Here is an 18,708-nt window from a genome sequence, read left to right on the forward strand (position 1 = left end):
GCATCATTAAGAAACTAAATATTCCACACTATCCTTTTCCACTGACTAAAAGTTGGCAGTGGAACTTGTTTTTCAGGGTGTGGTCACCCAACTAATTGTCCTGTATTACCATGATTTTGCAATTAAATGAACTACTACACTGCACTGGAGACAATGCTTCAAAACATGGAGGATACATTATATCAGAGCTTTCCAAACTGTGTCGCGACACATTAATGTGTCGGCTGCAGTGTGTCGCACAAACACTCCCCAAACTTCTCCTGGGGCTGGAAAGGGGTTAGTTTAACCTCCAGGTTGCTCGTAAAACTGAAATACTGTGTCACGAAATGATGCATGTCTAAAAAGTGTGTCACCAACATGAAGTTTGGAAAGCTCTGCATTACATATTTGATTGGGTGCTTTATCTCCTAACCTCTGACTTCCCCCTCCTGTTCTCACAAGGCCATTTTACCACTCTTTAGCTAAGAGAATTCTTGCAATTTTGATAAGAGAAATCTAAGTTGAATGTTTTCTTTGAGTCTGTCAATTCCAGTCAAAACAACACAGCCACCAAAGATGGAAATACTGCGTGCAGAATGAAGACACAGCAGATTACTTTTCTCACCCTGAAGCAAAGTTCTTAACCCGAGGTAATATTTCTGGGCTAGCAGAGTCTGTAACCTGAAGCGTCTGTAACCTGAAGCGTCTGTAACCCGAGGTACCACTGTACAGTGGTACCTCGGGTTAAGTACTTAATTCGTTCCGGAGGTCCGTTCTTAACCTGAAACTGTTCTTAACCTGAAGCACCACTTTAGCTAATGGGGCCTCCTGCTGCCGCTGCACAATTTCTGTTCTCACCCTGAAGCAAAGTTCTTAACCCGAGGTAATATTTCTGGCTTAGCAGAGTCTGTAACCTGAAGCGCATGTAACCTGAGGCATCTGTAACCCGAGGTACCACTGCATAGCGAAAGAATGAACTGGAATTTGTTTACTGAATATTGCAAAGAGTCTGTAACCTGAAGCGTCTGTAACCCGAGGTACCACTGTACAGTGGTACCTCGGGTTAAGTACTTAATTCGTTCCGGAGGTCCGTTCTTAACCTGAAACTGTTCTTAACCTGAGGTACCACTTTAGCTAATGGGGCCTCCCGCTGCCGCTGCACAATTTCTGTTCTCACCCTGAAGCAACCCGAGGTAATATTTCTGGCTTAGCAGTCTGTAACCTGAGGCATCTGTAACCCGAGGTACCACTGTATAGCGAAAGAATGAACTGGAATTTGTTTACTGAATATTGCAAAGAGTCTGTAACCTGAAGCGTCTGTAACCCGAGGTACCACTGTACTTTCAAAGAGGCGCACTTTTCGCAGCAGCAACGACAACAACCACCACCACAAGAAGCGCCAGCCAGCAGCGAACTGCCCCCGCCCCCTTTCAAGCGCTGTCCGAGGCGAGGTTTGAACAGGGCACTTTCCCGCCCGCCTCTTCGGCCAGCCACGCTTCCCTCTCTCCCAGCTTGCCGGGTTCAAAAGAAAGCGAGGAGAGGGGGGGGTGTCCGTGAGGGAGGCGGACCAGGCCTTAGAGGTCTCGGGGTGGTGGGTGGGGGGGGGAGAAAAGGTGGGGGACCCCAACGGTGGGGGAGGGGGTAGTAGGGCAGTTGCCATGACTACCAACCCCTGACTCTTCCTCCCCCCCCCAACCAGCTTACCGGAAGCGAAGTCAGCTGAGGCGAAAGGCTCTTTGTTGCCCCCGCCGCCGCCACCTCCTCTTCCAAGCGCTCCGGGGCTCTTTCTCTTTTCCCTCACACTCTTCCTTTTTTTTTTTTTTCTTTTCTTTTCTTTTCTCCCCCGACCGGATTCGAAGAGGCGGGAACACCTCAAGGCAAACCGGAAGCGGAAATGCCTCTCCCGGTTGGCTCCCCTCTCCTTGCCCTTTTCAAGCCCCTCCCACTTCCGGGGGAAGAAGAAGAAGAAGAAGAAGCAGCAGACGACGACTCGGCGGCGGAGAAGGAGGAGGAGGAGAGAACGTTGGCTCAGAGGGGGGCGGGGAAAAAAGGAACACACCCACGCGCGCGCAGAGTCTTCGGAAGGGTATTGGTAGGAAGGAGGAGGAGGAGGGTTGCGCGTGCGCACGTGCTGCGGCGGCGGCGGGGGGGGGGGAATTGCCGGTAGTTTAGCAAAGGAGGTTGCATGCATATGCATGCGGGGCGGGTGGGTGTATATGTACTGTATATTTATTTGGAAGAACCTATGTAAGCATGTATATATTTGCAAGTATGTGTGTATAGAGTTGCAAGTATGTAAGCATGTGTGTGTGTGTGTGTGTGTATGTATGTATTTGCAAGAATCTATGCATATGCATGAGCGTAGTCAAGGGGTGGGCAATCAAAATCAATACAAATCTGAGATTATAACCAAAGCCTGTCTCCCCCCAAAAAATCCTGGCTATGCATATGCAACTGTGGATGTGTCTCTCTATATTTTCATGTTTGTATGCCTGTATGCTTATATATTTGCAAGTATGTATGCATGTATATTGGAGAAGGGAAGCCTCTCCAGTATCCCTGCCAAGAAAATTCCATGGACAAAGACAATGCCTGGTGTTCCATGGACAAAGACAATGCCTGGTGTGCAACACAACTAAACAATGAATGTATATATTTGCGTGTGTGTACTTGCAAGTATGGGATCTGGGTGGCGCTATGGGTTAAACCACAGAGCCTAGGACTTGCCGATCAGGAGGTCAGCGGTTCGAATCCCCGTGACGGGGTGAGCTCCTGTTGCTCGGGCCCTGCTCCTGCCAACCTAGCAGTTTGAAAGCACCTCAGAGTGCAAGTAGATAAATAGGTACCGCTCCGGCGGGAAGGTAAATGGCGTTTCCGTGTGCTGCTCTGGTTCGCCAGAAGCGGCTTCGTCATGCTGGCCACATGACCCGGAAGCTGTACGCCGGCTCCCTCAGCCAATAAAGGAAGATGAGCGCCGCAACCCCAGAGTCGGCCACGACTGGACCTAATGGTCAGGGGTCCCTTTACCCTTTACCTTTATGCATGTATATTGGAGGAGGCAAGCCACTCCAGTATCCCTGCCAAGAAAACTCCATGGACAAAGACGATGCCTGGCGTGCTCTGGTCCATGGGGTCATGAAGAGTCGGACACAACTAAACAACAACAATGCATGTATATATTTGTGTGTATGTACTTGCAAGGGACGCAGGTGGCGCTGTGGGTTAAAGCCTCAGCGCCTAGGGCTTGCCGATCAAAAGGTCGGCGGTTCGAATCCCTGCAGCGGGGTGCGCTCCCGCTGCTCGGTCCCAGCGCCTGCCAACCTAGCAGTTCGAAAGCACCTCCGGGTGCAAGTAGATAAATAGGGACCGCTTACTAGCGGGAAGGTAAACGGCGTTTCCGTGTGTGGCTCTGGCTCTGGCCAGAGCAGCGATGTCACGCTGGCCACGTGACCCGGAAGTGTCTCCGGACAGCGCTGGCCCCTGGCCTCTTAAGTGAGATGGGCGCACAACCCCAGAGTCTGTCAAGACTGGCCCATACGGGCAGGGGTACCTTTACCTTTACCTTTACCTTACTTGCAAGTATGCATGTGTGTGTCTGTATTGTATCAATGCGCTTCTGATGGTAGCTTGTGGTTCTGCTCCAGAATGGGGTGTTTTTTTGAGGGGGGGGGGAGCATCCGAATAGATGATCTGGTGCTGGATGTTGGGTGAGGCAGGGGCTGGGTTGTCTTCCAAGGGCTGGTGGGAGGTTTCTCATCTTAGCTGAAAACTGGTACTCACAGCTTTCTGGGTAGAATAGATTTTTGCAAGCAAGACACGAAGGAAAGCAGCATAACGGTACCCTGTTGCATCTTTTACTCAGGCTCGCAGACTTTGAGCATGGAGGCTACAGCTTGCCGTAGTAGCTAGTGCTTGTTTAGAACATAGGGTTATTGGTACATCACATTCAGTGTTGTGTACCATAAGGGTGAGGAACCTGTTGCCCTCTCGATGTTGTCGGACTCCAAATCCCATCAGCCCCAGCCACCATGGCCTTTGGTTGGGCATGGCAGGTCCAGCAACATTGTCAGGGCCAGCGGTTCTCCATGAAACAGCTTTTCAGAATTCTAGGCAAGCCTTTTCCCCAGCGTTGCATTTTGCTTGCAAAGCATGTGTTCTAGAACAGAATTATGGCCGCTTCCCCAAGGAATATCTTCCCCATTGAAAGTCCTTCCCTTTGGAAATTGTCTGGTCCTTTTTTTGAAAGTCATCAAAGTTTGCAATCCTGCTCCAGGTACCTAGGAGTAAGCTCCATTATTCAACACGCTTTTCAGGGTCTAAGATTGATCTTGTAGCCATCACTGCCTCTGTTGGGCAGAAAGTAATGATACAGTGTGTGTGTGTGTCTTTTTACAATGCTGAGTGAGCCATTGAAAACAGGATGTGAATTTGTCAGAGCATTTATGATGGTGTGTGTGTGTGTTCAGGAGGAGGAGGGTGGTTGGAGAAGGGGGAAAACTTCTTGGTGGAGCTTTCCTTGTATGTGGTTTGAGGAGAATGAGGTTGCTGTCCCAGAGTTTCACAATTTTTCATATAAGGCATTTCCAGCAAGGAAGATATTCTCTATGATACGCATGCATTCAACCTTCTCCTTGACATGTCATCTTCATCAGATAGTTAATTGGGTATTGTCCTTTTTGGGTGGGGCAGGGTTTTCTATCATCAAGGCCAAGTTATATCTATACTGCAGGTTAATTTTATTTCTCCTTGGTGCACCTTTTGGCTCACAGTGCTTACAGATCTTGAACTCATATCCCCCCCCCCCCTTATATAAATTCATTATATGTTGGGGAGTTTGCTAATTCTATTATGCGCAGCCACAGCAACATGTAAAATCCATTCCTGATGTAAAATAAGTAATCTTGAAAGGGTGAATCCGAACCTTACAGTTGCATGACAACATGACTGGGACATTTTCAATGAAAGGTCATGACTTTAATATCCACCAATAAGGGTGAGGAACGCCAGAGGCAGCTGTCTAGAGGCCTAACACAGCATCTATAAATATCACACAGGAAAGCACATGTGTTCTGTTATGTGGGCTCCCCTGGACCTCTCTGTAGTAGGGTCCAGTCTTTTCATTTCAGTGTCGCTTACCTTTGCAGCTGTTATCTTCTTCTTTACCTTCTACTCATTCTCTGAAGAAAAAGAAGAGCAACCAGGTTAGTGTAGATTCATGTTCTAGATTTTTATTTTTAATTTGCCTCATAAAACATCTTAGGACTTTAGAACACCACAAATAGAATCTTACCGCTCGGTGGAAGAGCCAAGGCTGCTTCAAATCTCTGTTTAACCAAGTAGAATACTAGGTGGCCTGGTGTCTATATCTACTTCACACTTCAGGAAGAGCTTGATAGAAGTTTATATGTATGTATCCGAGGCTAGTGCATGAAGAAATCTTAAAAATAAAATGTCATGGCCACTAGTAGTATTATGAGCTTTCCAGAGTGGATAAAAAGCGTCACAGTCTGCCCATTAGGTGATGCTTGAAATTGTAGCTTGCTTTGTAAAACTGTGCAGGAGAATGCTGTCCTGGCAAGTTTTATGAATGTAAAATGAGACGGTAAGGTATTGTAGTAGTGCAAGCAATTACCTCTTTGTTTCCTTTGCGATTCCCCTACTCTGCTTGGTTTTTTTAAATTCACAGATGGATCTCTCTTGCTGTGTCTTAGCAAATGCCTTGGTAGCAGTATGAGCTAATTCAAGCAGGGATACAACACCAGGCTTGTGGGTAGAACCTTCTAAAAACACACACACACACACACACACACACACACACACGGTAAAGAGATAGCAGGCAGACATCAGTTGACAATTTCTTCACAGCAAAAAAAAAAAAAGGAAAAAATTAAAGCTTGCATATGGTTTCCTCTTGTTCTTTGGACCAAGATTGGACCAAGATTGTCAGCTCATCATTCTTCCTAGAATAGTTCCAACAACTCTGCCTCCCAAGGTGAAACCACGATCTTTCCCCTTCACTGGAGAATTCAAAGGAGTTAGATCCAATTTTAAGTGAAACTTAATGTTGAAGTGGGCTGTGCAAGAGTTGTTCAAAGAAGAATACGCCCCGTAGTTCTCATTCAGAGGTTGACATCTCCAGGGGGTCTGAGTTAGCTCTTTAAGTCATGGTTCAGTAGCAACTGACCCATTCACTGTTTCTAGGGTGGGGAGACTTTTTCATCCCAAAGACTACTACTTTCCTCCTGGGCGACTTTTAGGGGTCCACATGCCAGCAAAGGCAAAAACAGGAAGCACAACGAATGAAAATTTCACCTTTGTTTCACTAGTTTCGACACACCATTCCCCCAGCCAAGCCAGCAAGAAGCATCAGAATTCAAGGAAAACTTTGCAGCCAGACGAAAAGGTTCAAGGAGAGTGCAGAGTATGGCTGGGCTAGGCCTCTACAGAGTCCCAAGGGCTACATTTCCCTACTTTTGCTCTACTTTTACTCCAGTGTCGTATGGCCTTCATTCTACCCATTGGCATTGATGAGGTTCCATGGACTGGATCACACCACTGTTCCATCTAGCCCATCACTGTAACGGTGGTTCTGATTGGCACTTCCAGGGGACCTCCCAACGTCTGAATTTGGAATTCTTAATACATTTTTAAATAAAAATTCACTGATCAACAGCTCTTTAAAGGTAAAGGGACCCCTGACCATTAGGTCCAGTCGTGGCCGACTCTGGGGTTGCGGCGCTCATCTCGCTTTATTGGCCAAGGGAGCCAGCGTACAGCTTCTGGGTCATGTGGCCAGCATGATTACGCCGCTTCTAGCGAACCAGAGCAGTGCACAGAAACGCCATTTACCTTCCCTCCGGAGCGGTACTTGCACTTTGAGGTGCTTTTGAACTGCTAGGTGGCAGGAGCAGGGACCGAGCAACGGGAGCTCACCCCGTAATGGGGATTCGAACCGCCGACCTTCTGATCGGCAAGTCCTAGGCTCTGTGGTTTAACCCACAGCGCCAACAGCTCCTTACCAAGCTAGAAAAAGACTTAACCGCCAGGGTAGAAGACCTGTTGCCTTCCTGACTTTGTTGAACTCTCAACTCAACTCCCATCAACCCCAACCAACATGGTCAATGGTCAGGGCTGATGGGAGTTGTGGTCCAGCAACACCTGAAGGGCTAAAGGTTGCCCACCCCTGCGCTCTCCACAGATGACCCAAGATCCCAAGAAACCAGCCATTCTACATAAATGCATGCCCTTTGGTTTAAGGATTAGGAGGTATGAACAGGTGAGTTGTGATTGGCAGATAGTGCCTGCTATAGAAGAGAGGTTTTTCCATGCTTGTCACTAAACCAGTTTCCCAAACTTGGGTCTCCCCTTGTTTTTGGACTACAACTCCCATCATGCCTCACTAGCAGGACCCAGTGGTCAGGGATGATGGGAATTGTGGTCGAAAAACAGGTGGAGACCCAAGTTTGGAAAACGCTGCACTAAATGAAAGTTCAAAGTCGCTATACATTTGGTTTGGGCATGCTTTGCCATACACTAAGCAAGAGATTCTCCTTGCTCTTGACTAACCACACGTCACCAGATTGCCATAGCGATGGGTTCATGATAATAAATGTTACTGAACAGATTGCACTTGGCACATCGTGTTGCAGTTAGCGGATTCTGTATCAGTGGTTACACTCTGCCTCTTGCCAACTTTACATCAATTGAATCAGCCTCCAGAGCTTTAGAGGGATGATCTACAAAGCCGCCGACTTACGCCAGGCTCTCTTGTAATCTCAGGAAGGAATTCATAAGATGATACTGAATTAAGAAAATGCTAGAGGAGGACGCTAGCAGCTATGACAAGATGAACCATATTTCCTGTTTGGAGAAGCCTTTAAAAGTCCACAAAACAGTAGCAATTTGCCTGTCTGCAGATGCCCATTTACATTAATAATAATGTGTGGTACATTAAAGTTTGGAGTGAGAGGGAAGAAACAAACTCTCCAGTTTTTGCAAGTTCCTTTTCTTGGTCGATTACAAGGGAATCTTGCCACAGGCAGCCTTGTGAATGTCGATTTACAAACCTGCCTCAAAAGTTCCGTCAACAAGGACAAGCCCTCGATTACAGCCGAAACATATTTCCTTGCAGTCGCTTTGCATTTAACTGTAACAGAACCCTGTATAAATAATGTGGACTTCTTTTTAAAGTGCTGGTTTATTTACAAGATTTATATTACACCCCTCTCACTCATGCTTTCAGGGACAGCCCCATCTCATCTGTGTTGCATACTGTACTTGGAACAGATATTGCTAGTGCAAGAGGACGTCCGCTTCCTCTCCTCCAGCCCCCCTCCCCCCCACCCTATATTCTCCAAAGAGTTGGGGAGACCCCCTGGAACAGATTTCAGGGAGCTGCAAGAAGGAAGGATGGATAATTCCAATTTGCGCAATATTTGATACCATCCTCTGAGTTTAAGAAGACGCCACGCTACCCATCTTTTTGTTGAAAAATCCATCTGTTGAGATCAGTATTTTGCAAATGTTTAATACCAGAGGGGTACCATTTTTCTCCCCACCCAGCTGTATTTAAAATTGGAGTCACACTTTATTCTTACGCTGAAGTAGGTATACAGTGGTACCTTGGGTTAAGTACTTAATTCCTTCCGGAGGTCCGTTCTTAACCTGAAACTGTTCTTAACCTGAAGCACCACTTTAGCTAATGGGGCCTCCTGCTAGTGCTGCGCCACCAGAGCACGATTTCTGTTCTCATCCTGTAGCAAAGTTCTTAACCCGAGGTAATATTTCTGGTTTAGCGGAGTCTGTAACCTGAAGTGTATGTAACCCGAGGTACCACTGCACCTTGGTAGTCGAACGGCTTGGCTCCCAAACAAATTGGCTCCTGAACGTTGCAAACCTGGAAGTGAGTGTTCCGGCTTGCGAACGTTTTTTGGAAGCCGAATGTCCGACATGGCTTCTGCGGCTTTGAGTGCAGGAAGCTCCTGCAGCCAATCAGAAGCCGCACCTTGGTTTTTGAACCATTTTGGGAGTCGAACAGACTCCTGGAACAGATTAAATTCGAGAACCAAGGTACCACTGTTTCCATTTCAGTGTAAGAATAAAAAAAATAGGTCCCCAGAGCAATAGGAAATTGTCTTCGTTGCAAGTTCATTCAGCTAATATCACTTGGTATCTCACACTCAGTAAGGCTCGGGGTTTGGAATGAGCTTTTCTGGGTAATAATAATAATAATAATTTATTATTTATACCCCGCCCATCTGGCTGGGCCTCCCCAGCCACTCTGGGCGGCTTCCATAGAAAGCAAAAATACAATAAAATATCACACGTTAAAAACTTCCCTGAACAGGGCTGCCTTAAGATGTCTTCTGAATGTCAGGTAGTTGTTTATCGCTTTGACATCTGCTGGAAGGGCGTTCCACAGGGCGGGCGCCACTACCGAAAAGGCCCTCTGCCTGGTTCCCTGTAGCTTTACTTCTCGCAATGAGGGAACCGCCAGAAGGCCCTCGGCGCTGGACCTCAGTGTCTGCGCAGAACGATGGAGGTGGAGACGCTCCTTCAGGTATACTGGACCGAGGCCGTTTAGGGCTTTAAAGGTCAGCACCAACACTTTGAATTGTGCTCGGAAACGTACTGGGAGCCAATGTAGGTCTTTCAAGACCGGTGTTATATGGTCTCGGCGGCCGCCCCCAGTCACCAGTCTAGCTGCCGCATTCTGGATTAGTTGTAGTTTCCGAGTCACCTTCAAAGCACTTGGGAGCTGTAGCACTGGCTGTATTGAGAAATCCCAGTGCAAATGTACTTCTTCCCTTAAGGTGATGGTATTCTCCATGCATTGACAGAGTGAAAGGCTGATCAATGTGCCAAGGGGCTTCTCTGTTTTGACCGAGAATGGTTTGAGTGCAGTTCAAACCCTCTTGTGATGCACTAGTGCAGTGTTTCCCAACCTTGGGCCTCCAGCTGTTTTTGAACTACAATTCCCATCATCCCTGACCTTGCTAGCTAGGGATGATGGGAGTTGTAGTCCAAGAACAGCTGGAGGCCCAAGGTTGGGAAACACTGCACTAGTGCACATTGCAACACAATTTCAGAAACACAAGCCTAGATGTTCATCCTTTGGTTCAATGAAGCTGCTAGCCCTACAACAGGAAATCCAAAAGCTCAATTTGCACTGCATCCAGAAGGTGGCAGCAATGTTCCTTCTTCATTTTAATTTGTGACCAGAGGGGGTTCAACTGAATGGGCAGCATTGCCCTCTTGTTTTTATAATTTGGTTTCTCCAAATATATACCTAGATTGTAAGAATTTACTAGACCATAGTGCAAGGTGGCAGCGTTAGGGGGTAGAAGCAGGTTGATTGGGCTTTTTGCCGGTAAACACAAAATTAAATCTTTGAATACTACCGATTGGAGCAGTTGAAGAAAGGTAGAGGTCATTGTGCACTTAGCGATATGTAGAGTAATTCAGGTTAAATTCCAAATGCAAACCGATTAAGTTTCTTCTAGGTAACAGTGTAAGTGTGAAAACAGCCAACCTTCATAATTTTGAAACTCGGGAACCTTAATTTCACCACACTGATAAGGTATGAAAAGAGTAGCACAAGTTAAGTGCAAATGTTCTTTCATCTCACAATTCAGTTATGCTTGATTTGTTAGAAGCAAAATACCAGAATTACAATTTATTGCATACCCTTCACTCTGAGGTCCGAGGGCAGGTTACAACAATTCTTCTGAACGTCAGAGAATCTCCCCAAACCCTGTACAGTCGTACCTTGGTTGACAAACGGCTTAGTTTCCAAATGTTTCAACTCCCAAATAATAAAAAACTGGAAGTGAGTGTTCTGTTTTTCGGAACGTCTGGCGCGGCTCCCGATTGGCTGCAGGACCTTCCTGCTGCCAATTGGAAGCTGCACTTTGGTTTCCAAACATTTTGGAAGTCGAACGGACTTCTGGAACGGATTCCGTTCAACTTCCAAGGTATGACTGTATTAGTTTGCTTGATTTGCAAACAGCAGCAGAGAAGGGAGCGCTGGTGTTGCCTTACTTTTACAAAATAAGAAGAGGCAGGGGAGTTGTTATTGGAGGGTTGGAGTAGGGGCAGAGAACTCTGCAAAATGAAGAAGAAAAATCCCCATATTAATGCCAGTTTCTTTTTAGCCTCAGCTCTTGTAACAAACATTGCCTTTGTCATTTATGCTGCAACAACCATGCGAGCTAGAAATTTTGAGCCATGCAATTTAGGAGCTTATCAGATGCACTAGAGGCCAAATTCTGCCTTATGGTAAGCTAGTGTCCTACATAATAAAAATGTAGAGTGCAAGTGAGCCGGCTCTTGCTCGGTGTCTTTACAATGAAGATAGATTTGGCTTTCTAAGTGAGATGTTTTCATCCGGGTCAATGACTCCCAAGCTATGTTGCAGAGCATACTAGCTAAAATGCTGTGCTCAGAATGAGCATTGCGTGTGGAAGCCTTTGGCCCAGTCTCTTGTCAAACAACAAGTCATCAGCCTAGTGGTTGCAACCTGGAAAGCAAGGTGTGTTGGTTTCCTAGCAATGTCACTGTGAATCTTCCATACCAGGTGCCCGTAGAGTTAAGTGGGAAAGGTACCAACTGCAATCACGGAGTAGTCATCTTAAGACACGGCATCTTTATTTGGGATGTGCTAGGTAATAAAACTCAAATAGGACTGAGGCACACAGTTGCTACATGCTGCCTGCATTCCCCTTTTTCTGTTAAAGTAAATACATTTAAGCAATGCATCCCGGGAGATACAGATGGGCTCTATCCCTGCCACACTGTGAGCGTGGGGAGGAATTGTACCAGCAAAGTACAAAATACCAGTTCCACTACAAGGTAAGCTCTGCTGCTAGGAGGCTTTGCTTAACTTTTGTTGTTTTTTAAGATGTGCAGCCGCAAACTTGCAGAGCCACTGAAAGCTCAAGCCACTGAAAGCAGATATTTCTTCGTTAATTTGTATCCCACCTTTCCATACAGTTTCCATTCCCCGAATATGCAAAAGAAGATGTTTTCCAGAAAGTTAAAAGACCTGCAAAATATGCCCATCTGTATATTGCTATAAAATATCTGAGCTCCCTGTTCTTGGGGTAAAGGTAAAGGGACCCCTGACCATTAGGTCCAGTCGTGGCCGACTCTGGGGTTGCGGTGCTCATCTCGCTTTATTGCCCGAGGGAGCCGGCGTACAGCTTCCGGGTCATGTGGCCAGCATGACTAAGCCGTTTCTGGAGAAACCAGAGCAGCACACGGAAACTCCGTTTTACCTTCCTGCCGGAGCGGTACCTATTTATCTACTTGCACTTTGATGTGCTTTCAAACTGCTAGGTTGGCAGGAGCAGGGACTGAGCAATGGGAGCTCACCCCATCACGGGGATTTGAACTGCCAACCTTCTGATCGGCAAGCCCTAGGCTCTGTGGTTTAACCCACAGCACCACCCACGTACCGTGTTCTTGGGGTAGTTATATTTAAAAGATGGAGTGCATGTTGTCAGGTTGCATGTGTACATATTTCTACATAAACACACGGAAGATTTTGATTTGGGTTGGTTTCTTAATTATTATTATTTTCTAATTTTAAAAATCAAGATGATTCAAAGCCACTGCTTCAGGTATCATTAGGCAGAGTGAAGCAATCACTTCAGGTGGTTGATGTGAAGACCGGGACAGAGAGACTTTAGGCAAGGAGTTGGGAGGATTGATATGTCTATGCCACAAACATTGCCCTTCAACAAGCCATCAATTTGTGGTGGCTAGGGGACACTGCCAGTGTTTGTGTAAGATTCAACTCCTTTTTACATGGGATGAAGGAGGGTCCCATCTTGTCCCTCCCCTCAAACTGCAAAATGTCCGAAATTACAATTCTATAAATCACAAATTAACAGTGCTGGTTTTTAAGTATTCCCAACCAAATCATTTAACTTAGCTTTTGAAATATTCATGTAAATAAATAGCTTTGTAATGAGTTGGCTCCTTTGCAATCTGTGGATTCATTCTGTCAAAGTTCATTTTCTGGTGCCCAGATCCAAAGAGCTTGAAAATTCTAAAAAGAAGTTAAGTGCAGGGAACAAGAAGGAATAATTCCTCATCGTATGATTTCATAATAACCTGCTTATTGATCCCAAAGTAATGGAGGGCATCTATTTGTGAACATGACAGAAATCCTTTTTCAATGCCAGTGCTCTGTAAATGAGTTTGACCTCGATACACATTCATTTCCCTGCATGGTTTATCTGTATTTGTAAAGCTGTCGCTGTTCAACTTTGGTTTTCCATAGCCTGTTTGGAGAAGACATAGGATGATATTCAACCAAATTTCACTCAGATCCATTGAAGTGAATGGGTCCCTCAGTCATGTTCATTCATTTCAGTGAGTGTACTCATGAGTAAAACTTAACTGAATACCACCCATAATTTCAAACCCCACCCCCACCCCCGGAACAATTTTTATTTAATCTTTTGGTGAAACTTGATTGTAACGTTGTTGCACTTGGATTTCCAAAGCACTTCATTCTGCTGATTATTGAGCAATAACAGACCCTCCTAGTGTCCCTATTTTCCAGGTACAGTCCCGAATTTACAGAAGCCATCCTGGTTCCTGATTTGATCTCTGAATGCCCCGCTTTTCCTTAAAGTTAAAGGGACCCCTGACCATTAGGTCCAGTCATGACCGACTCTGGGGTTGCGACGAACATCTTGCTTTACTGGCCAAGGGAGCCGGCGTACAGCTTCCGGGTCATGTGGCCAGCACGACTAAGCCGCTTCTGGTGAACCAGAGCAGCGCACAGAAACGCCATTTAGCTTCCCATCAGAGCAATACCTATTTATCTACTTGCACTTTGATGTGCTTTCGAACCGCTAGCTTCTGCCAAGCAGGGACTGAGCAACGGGAGCTCACCCCGTCATAGGGATTCGAACCGCCAACCTTCTGATCTGCAAGTCCTAGGCTCTGTGGTTTAGACCACAGCGCCACCCGCTTTTCCTTAAGATGTCCCTATTTTCATCGGAGAAATATTGGAGAGTATGTTACAGTGCAATCCTATACAGGCCTACATAAATCCAATTGAGTTCAATGGGGCTTACTCCCAGGTAAGAGTTTTGAGGATTGCCGCCTGGAGGTTGTCATAAACTAACTCTTACTCAAAGTAGACCCATTAAAATCAATGGACTTAAGTTAGCCCTGGCCATTAATGTCAGTGGGTCTGTTCCAAGTCAAAGTTAAGTAGACTACAACTCGGAGCCTCTTTTTAAAATCTTACCTATTTTATCTCCCTACTTTGAAGCCACCAAAAGCCCTCAAAACAGTGGTTGGTACCTGCAGCCTGACATTTCCGCTGTCCATTGGTACTCGTGACAGCTGGCCATGCGCCCTTTAGGATTAGGTGTGGCTGACACTGCATCGGAGATCATTTACAGGCTGACATTTCCACTTGTCATTTATTGGAGAGTGGGCGGGGTGTCAACTTTGAAAGGCAACGGCAGAGGGCTACAAGGAGCACTCCGGACCCAGCTGTGGCCACTGTGGCAGGACAAGGAGGCACCGAAGACCAAGGGCATTTCCCCCATCTTTAAGAAACTCTTCTTGTTGACTTTCCAGCCCGGAGAATGTCGCAAACAATGGTGAAACATGAGCACGCCGACACGATGGGGATTGGCAAGGCCATCGCTGTGTTGACATCTGGAGGAGATGCCCAGGGTAAGTGGACTGGTTGCTGGTGTGTGTGTGTGTGTTGTAGTGTTGGGGGTCTCCCTTTATATTCTGAGGAGCTAATGGCAAAAAAGTCAATAGGCAGAAATCACCAGGAAAGGGCTTTCATGTCTGGGCACTTTTTATCATCCAGAATTCCCCTAAACTTGGTAAGATGACTCAAGTGGAACTGGTCTCGGTTGCAAATTGTAACAGGTAAAATGTCTTTGCTTTGTGAGTTTTCAGAAGCATCTAACTGGACATTGTTGGAAGCCGAATGATCGGCTGGATGGACTTTTGGTTTTCATCCAGTAAGGAGCAGTTTTTTCATTCTTTTCTATTCTGTCTCCCCTACTTTGACTTTCTCTTCCCACACTGCCTCCAGCCTTTCTCCTCAGTAGTTCTCTGCCTTCTTGCTTTTCTCTTTTATATTATTTGTATTGCCTTTTTTTAAAGAGCCTTGAAAGCCATTTGTGGCTCATCAACCCACCTACCACCCTCATCCTGCAAGCATTTCCTTAGCAAAATGAGCACTCACATAATCTACCCTCAGGTGTCTTGAACCATCATTTCTTTGCTGTTCCTCCTATACTCTTACAAAATCTGCAGTTCACGGCATCTCTTCCTGATCTGGCTTTGCCTACATCTATGTCTGTTGATTAATTGGGCATGGGGATACTGGGGAGTGAATAAATGCAATGCAATGCTTAAAAAAAAAATCCCCCCCCCAATATTTTTATTAGTTTTCAATACAGCAAAATACAGGTGCCTTTTTCAAACATGTTGACTTGTTAAGTTCTTCAGCAGACGATTCCTTATTTTCCTTTTCCTGACCTTGAGACACACACATAGACAGAGCTCTGTTTTGTTTATCTGCACTCATATATCTTCTCTTGGTGTCCAAGTCCCGTCTTAGTTTCAAGATGGAATTTTTTTATTTTTTTTAATGCATACATGCTGTTGACGGCATTACGAGTGGACATATCACTTGGCAGAGTATTATAAATAGAAAAAAGGCCATTCCTGCCTCCAGGGACTTGCAATTTCATTTAATATTGTATTTTTAAATTGTTGTACCCTTATGGTGAAGGGTGTGTAAGAAATGGAAATACTACTGCTACTAATATGTAAGGGTATATTTTTATTTGTTTGTTTGTTTGTTTGTTTTTCTATACCACCCTATACAGTCATACCTCATGTTACGTCCGCTTCATGTTACGTTCTTTCAGGTTGTGACCCGGAAGTACCGGAAAGGGTTACTTCCGGGTTTTGCCGCATGCACAGAAGCGGCAAATCGCAACCTGCGCATGCCCAGACGCGCTGCTGCGGGTTGCGCTCTTTTCATGTTGCGAACGGGCCACCAGAATGGATCTTGTTCGCAACCAGAGGTACCACTGTAACTGAAGGTCTCGGGGCAATTCACATAAAACATCAAATACATAAAATCAAAACAAAACCAATAACCCCCCCCCCCCCAAAGAGCTAGCATTTTAAAAAAGGGTATAGGATGTAGATCAAGTCAGGCAAAGGCCTGGTTGAAAAGGAACATTTTTGACTGGTGCCTAAAGGTGTACAGTGGTACCTCGGGTTAAGTACTTAATTCGTTCCGGAGGTCCGTACTTAACCTGAAACTGTTCTTAACCTGAAGCACCACTTTAGCTAATGGGGCCTCCCGCTGCCGCTGCGCCGCCAGAGCACGATTTCTGTTCTCATCCTGAAGCAAAATTCTTAACCTGAAGCACTATTTCTGGGTTAGCGGAGTCTGTAACCTGAAGCGTATGTAACCTGAGGTACCACTGTATAGTGAAGGCACCAGGCGAAGTTCCCTGGGGAGAGTATTCCACAAACAGGGAGCCACTGCAGGGAAGGCCCCGTTCTCGTGTTGCCACATTCTGGACCTCTTGCGGAGGAGGCACACAAAGAAGGGCCTCAGAAGACGATCTCAGGGTCCAGGTAGGTTCATATGAAAAGAGGCGGTCCTTGAGGTGTTGTGGTCCTGAGCCATTTAAGGCTTTATAGGTCAAAACCAGCACTTTGAATTGGGCCCGGAAACTTATCAGTAGCCAGTCTAGTTGGACCAGGATTGGTGTAATATTTTCAAACTGTCTTGCTTTGGTGAGCAGCCTGACCGCTGAATTCTGCACCAGCTGCAGTTTCCAAACTGTCGTCTATATATATCTGGGTATAAGGCGATACATAAATTTAAACAACAACAACAAGAAGAAGAGAATGGGGGAACTAACAGGGAAGGAAAGGAAAATAAATGAAAGGCTTGCAAGGAAGAAATACTTTGGGTGGGGTTTACCTGAAGAACCCCGACACTGGACAGGTACACAAGGATTTTGGGGTCCCTTATATGCTCCCTGAAACTGACTCTCCTGACCCCAACCTCAGAACAGTGCATGGAGGGGTGTTGTTCCATCTGGCAAGCTAGAATACGGGTACGGGCAAAAGATTTGTTGGAGCACCATGTTGAATTCCACCCACTGTTACTAAATCACTCAGTGTGACCCAGGCTAGGACTTACTCTCATACTACTTTGTGATGTGGTGTTGCCATTCTGTTGTGACTTTGTGTTGATGGTGGAAGAGCTGCTGCTAATATGCAAGAGGCGGCAGGGTGTGTGTGTTCACATCAGATTAACTGCTGCTGTTGATCTGATGTGATAACTTGAGAGGCTTTTTGCAAAATGCGTTGTCACAATAACACGGCCTGGCAACATGACTTCACAAGAGCTATACTACATCACAAACCCACTGCCCATGCATGCAGCAGTTCAGTATGTATGATTGTGGACAGGAGCGCAGTATGGAGAAGAAACCTAATCCTTGGCTGGTTTCCTGGAAATCCCAACTATGGACCTATGGACCTGTAGTACAACTTTACTGGTATGTCCCGTGGAGGACCTTAAGGTCCACAAATGACAACATTCACAAGGTGGTTAGGTTGGTCTCAACTAGGGCCAGGGCCTTTTCAGTACTGGCCCCAACTTGGTGGAACGCTCTGTCACAGGAGACTAGGGCCCTGCGGGACTTGACATCTTTCCGCAGGACCTGTAAGACAGCTGTTCCACCCGGCCTTTGGTTTGGACTCAACTGACCCTTATGTTTCCCTCCCCTTATGGTTTTGACTTTTAAAATGAGGCTGCATTTTAAACTGCAATTTAACCTGTATTTTAATTTTTTTCTTATTATGTTTTTTACTGAAATTTTATTGATGTTAGCTGCCCTGAGCCCAGCTCTGGCCGGGGAATAAATAACATTTATTATTATTATTACTGGTGGATATTCTACACAGTTGTGGTGTTTTATGAAGGGCTGTTGCAGTCTAGACAGATGCCGAACAATAACTGCTGATGTAACCCAGAGGTACAGCTTAACATCTAACAGATCAAAGCATGGGCACATCTAGCTTCAAATGATAGGTGACAAAATGACTAAAGGTAAAGGTAAAGGTACCCCTGCCCGTACGGGCCAGTCTTGACAGACTCTGGGGTTGTGCGCCCATCTCACTTAAGAGGCCAGGGGCCAGCGCTGTCCGGAGACACTTCCGGGTCACGTGGCCAGCGTGACATCGCTGCTCTGGCGAGCCAGAGCCGCACACGGAAACGCCGTTTACCTTCCCGCTGGTAAGCGGTCCCTATTTATCTACTTGCACCCGGAGGTGCTTTCGAACTGCTAGGTTGGCAGGCGCTGGGACCGAGCAGCGGCAGCGCACCCCGCCGCAGGGATTCGAACCGCCGACCTTTCGATCGGCAAGCCCTAGGCGCTGAGGCTTTAACCCACAGCGCCACCTGCGTCCCCTGACAAAATGACTAGTTTGGTGCTAATCTCTGAGACAGATGCTCACATTTGCCCTGTAGATAGGCCATGCTTGGTTAATGGACACAAAAAAAGCTTTGAGAAATCTTAGTCTCAGGGTGGTAAGAAGTGGTGGCCAATGTGGTGCCTTCCAGATGGACTACAACTCCCATCATCCCTGACCATTGGCCATGCTCGTTGGGGCTGATGTGAGTCAACAACATATGAAGGGGGC

At 46.3% G+C, this 18,708-nt stretch overlaps 1 protein-coding gene and 1 long non-coding RNA gene across 2 annotated transcripts in view; both read left to right on the forward strand.

The window, feature by feature from the left end:
• LOC307210789 overlaps positions 1-18,708 on the forward strand; it is a 133,445-nt gene that overhangs the window by 71,484 nt on the left and 43,253 nt on the right. The gene's annotated exons all lie outside the window — the stretch shown is intronic.
• Positions 14,462-18,708, forward strand: part of PFKM (phosphofructokinase, muscle) — a 44,326-nt gene continuing 40,079 nt past the window's right edge. The window contains exon 1 of the mRNA XM_079966677.1: positions 14,462-14,682. Coding sequence (XP_079822803.1) covers positions 14,592-14,682 — 91 coding nt within the window. The 5' untranslated portion in view covers positions 14,462-14,591. The remainder of the gene's footprint in view (positions 14,683-18,708) is intronic.

Source organism: Podarcis cretensis (assembly GCF_951804945.1).
Source record: "Podarcis cretensis genome assembly, chromosome: 2".
In the NCBI taxonomy this organism is placed as follows: Eukaryota; Metazoa; Chordata; class Lepidosauria; order Squamata; family Lacertidae; genus Podarcis; species Podarcis cretensis.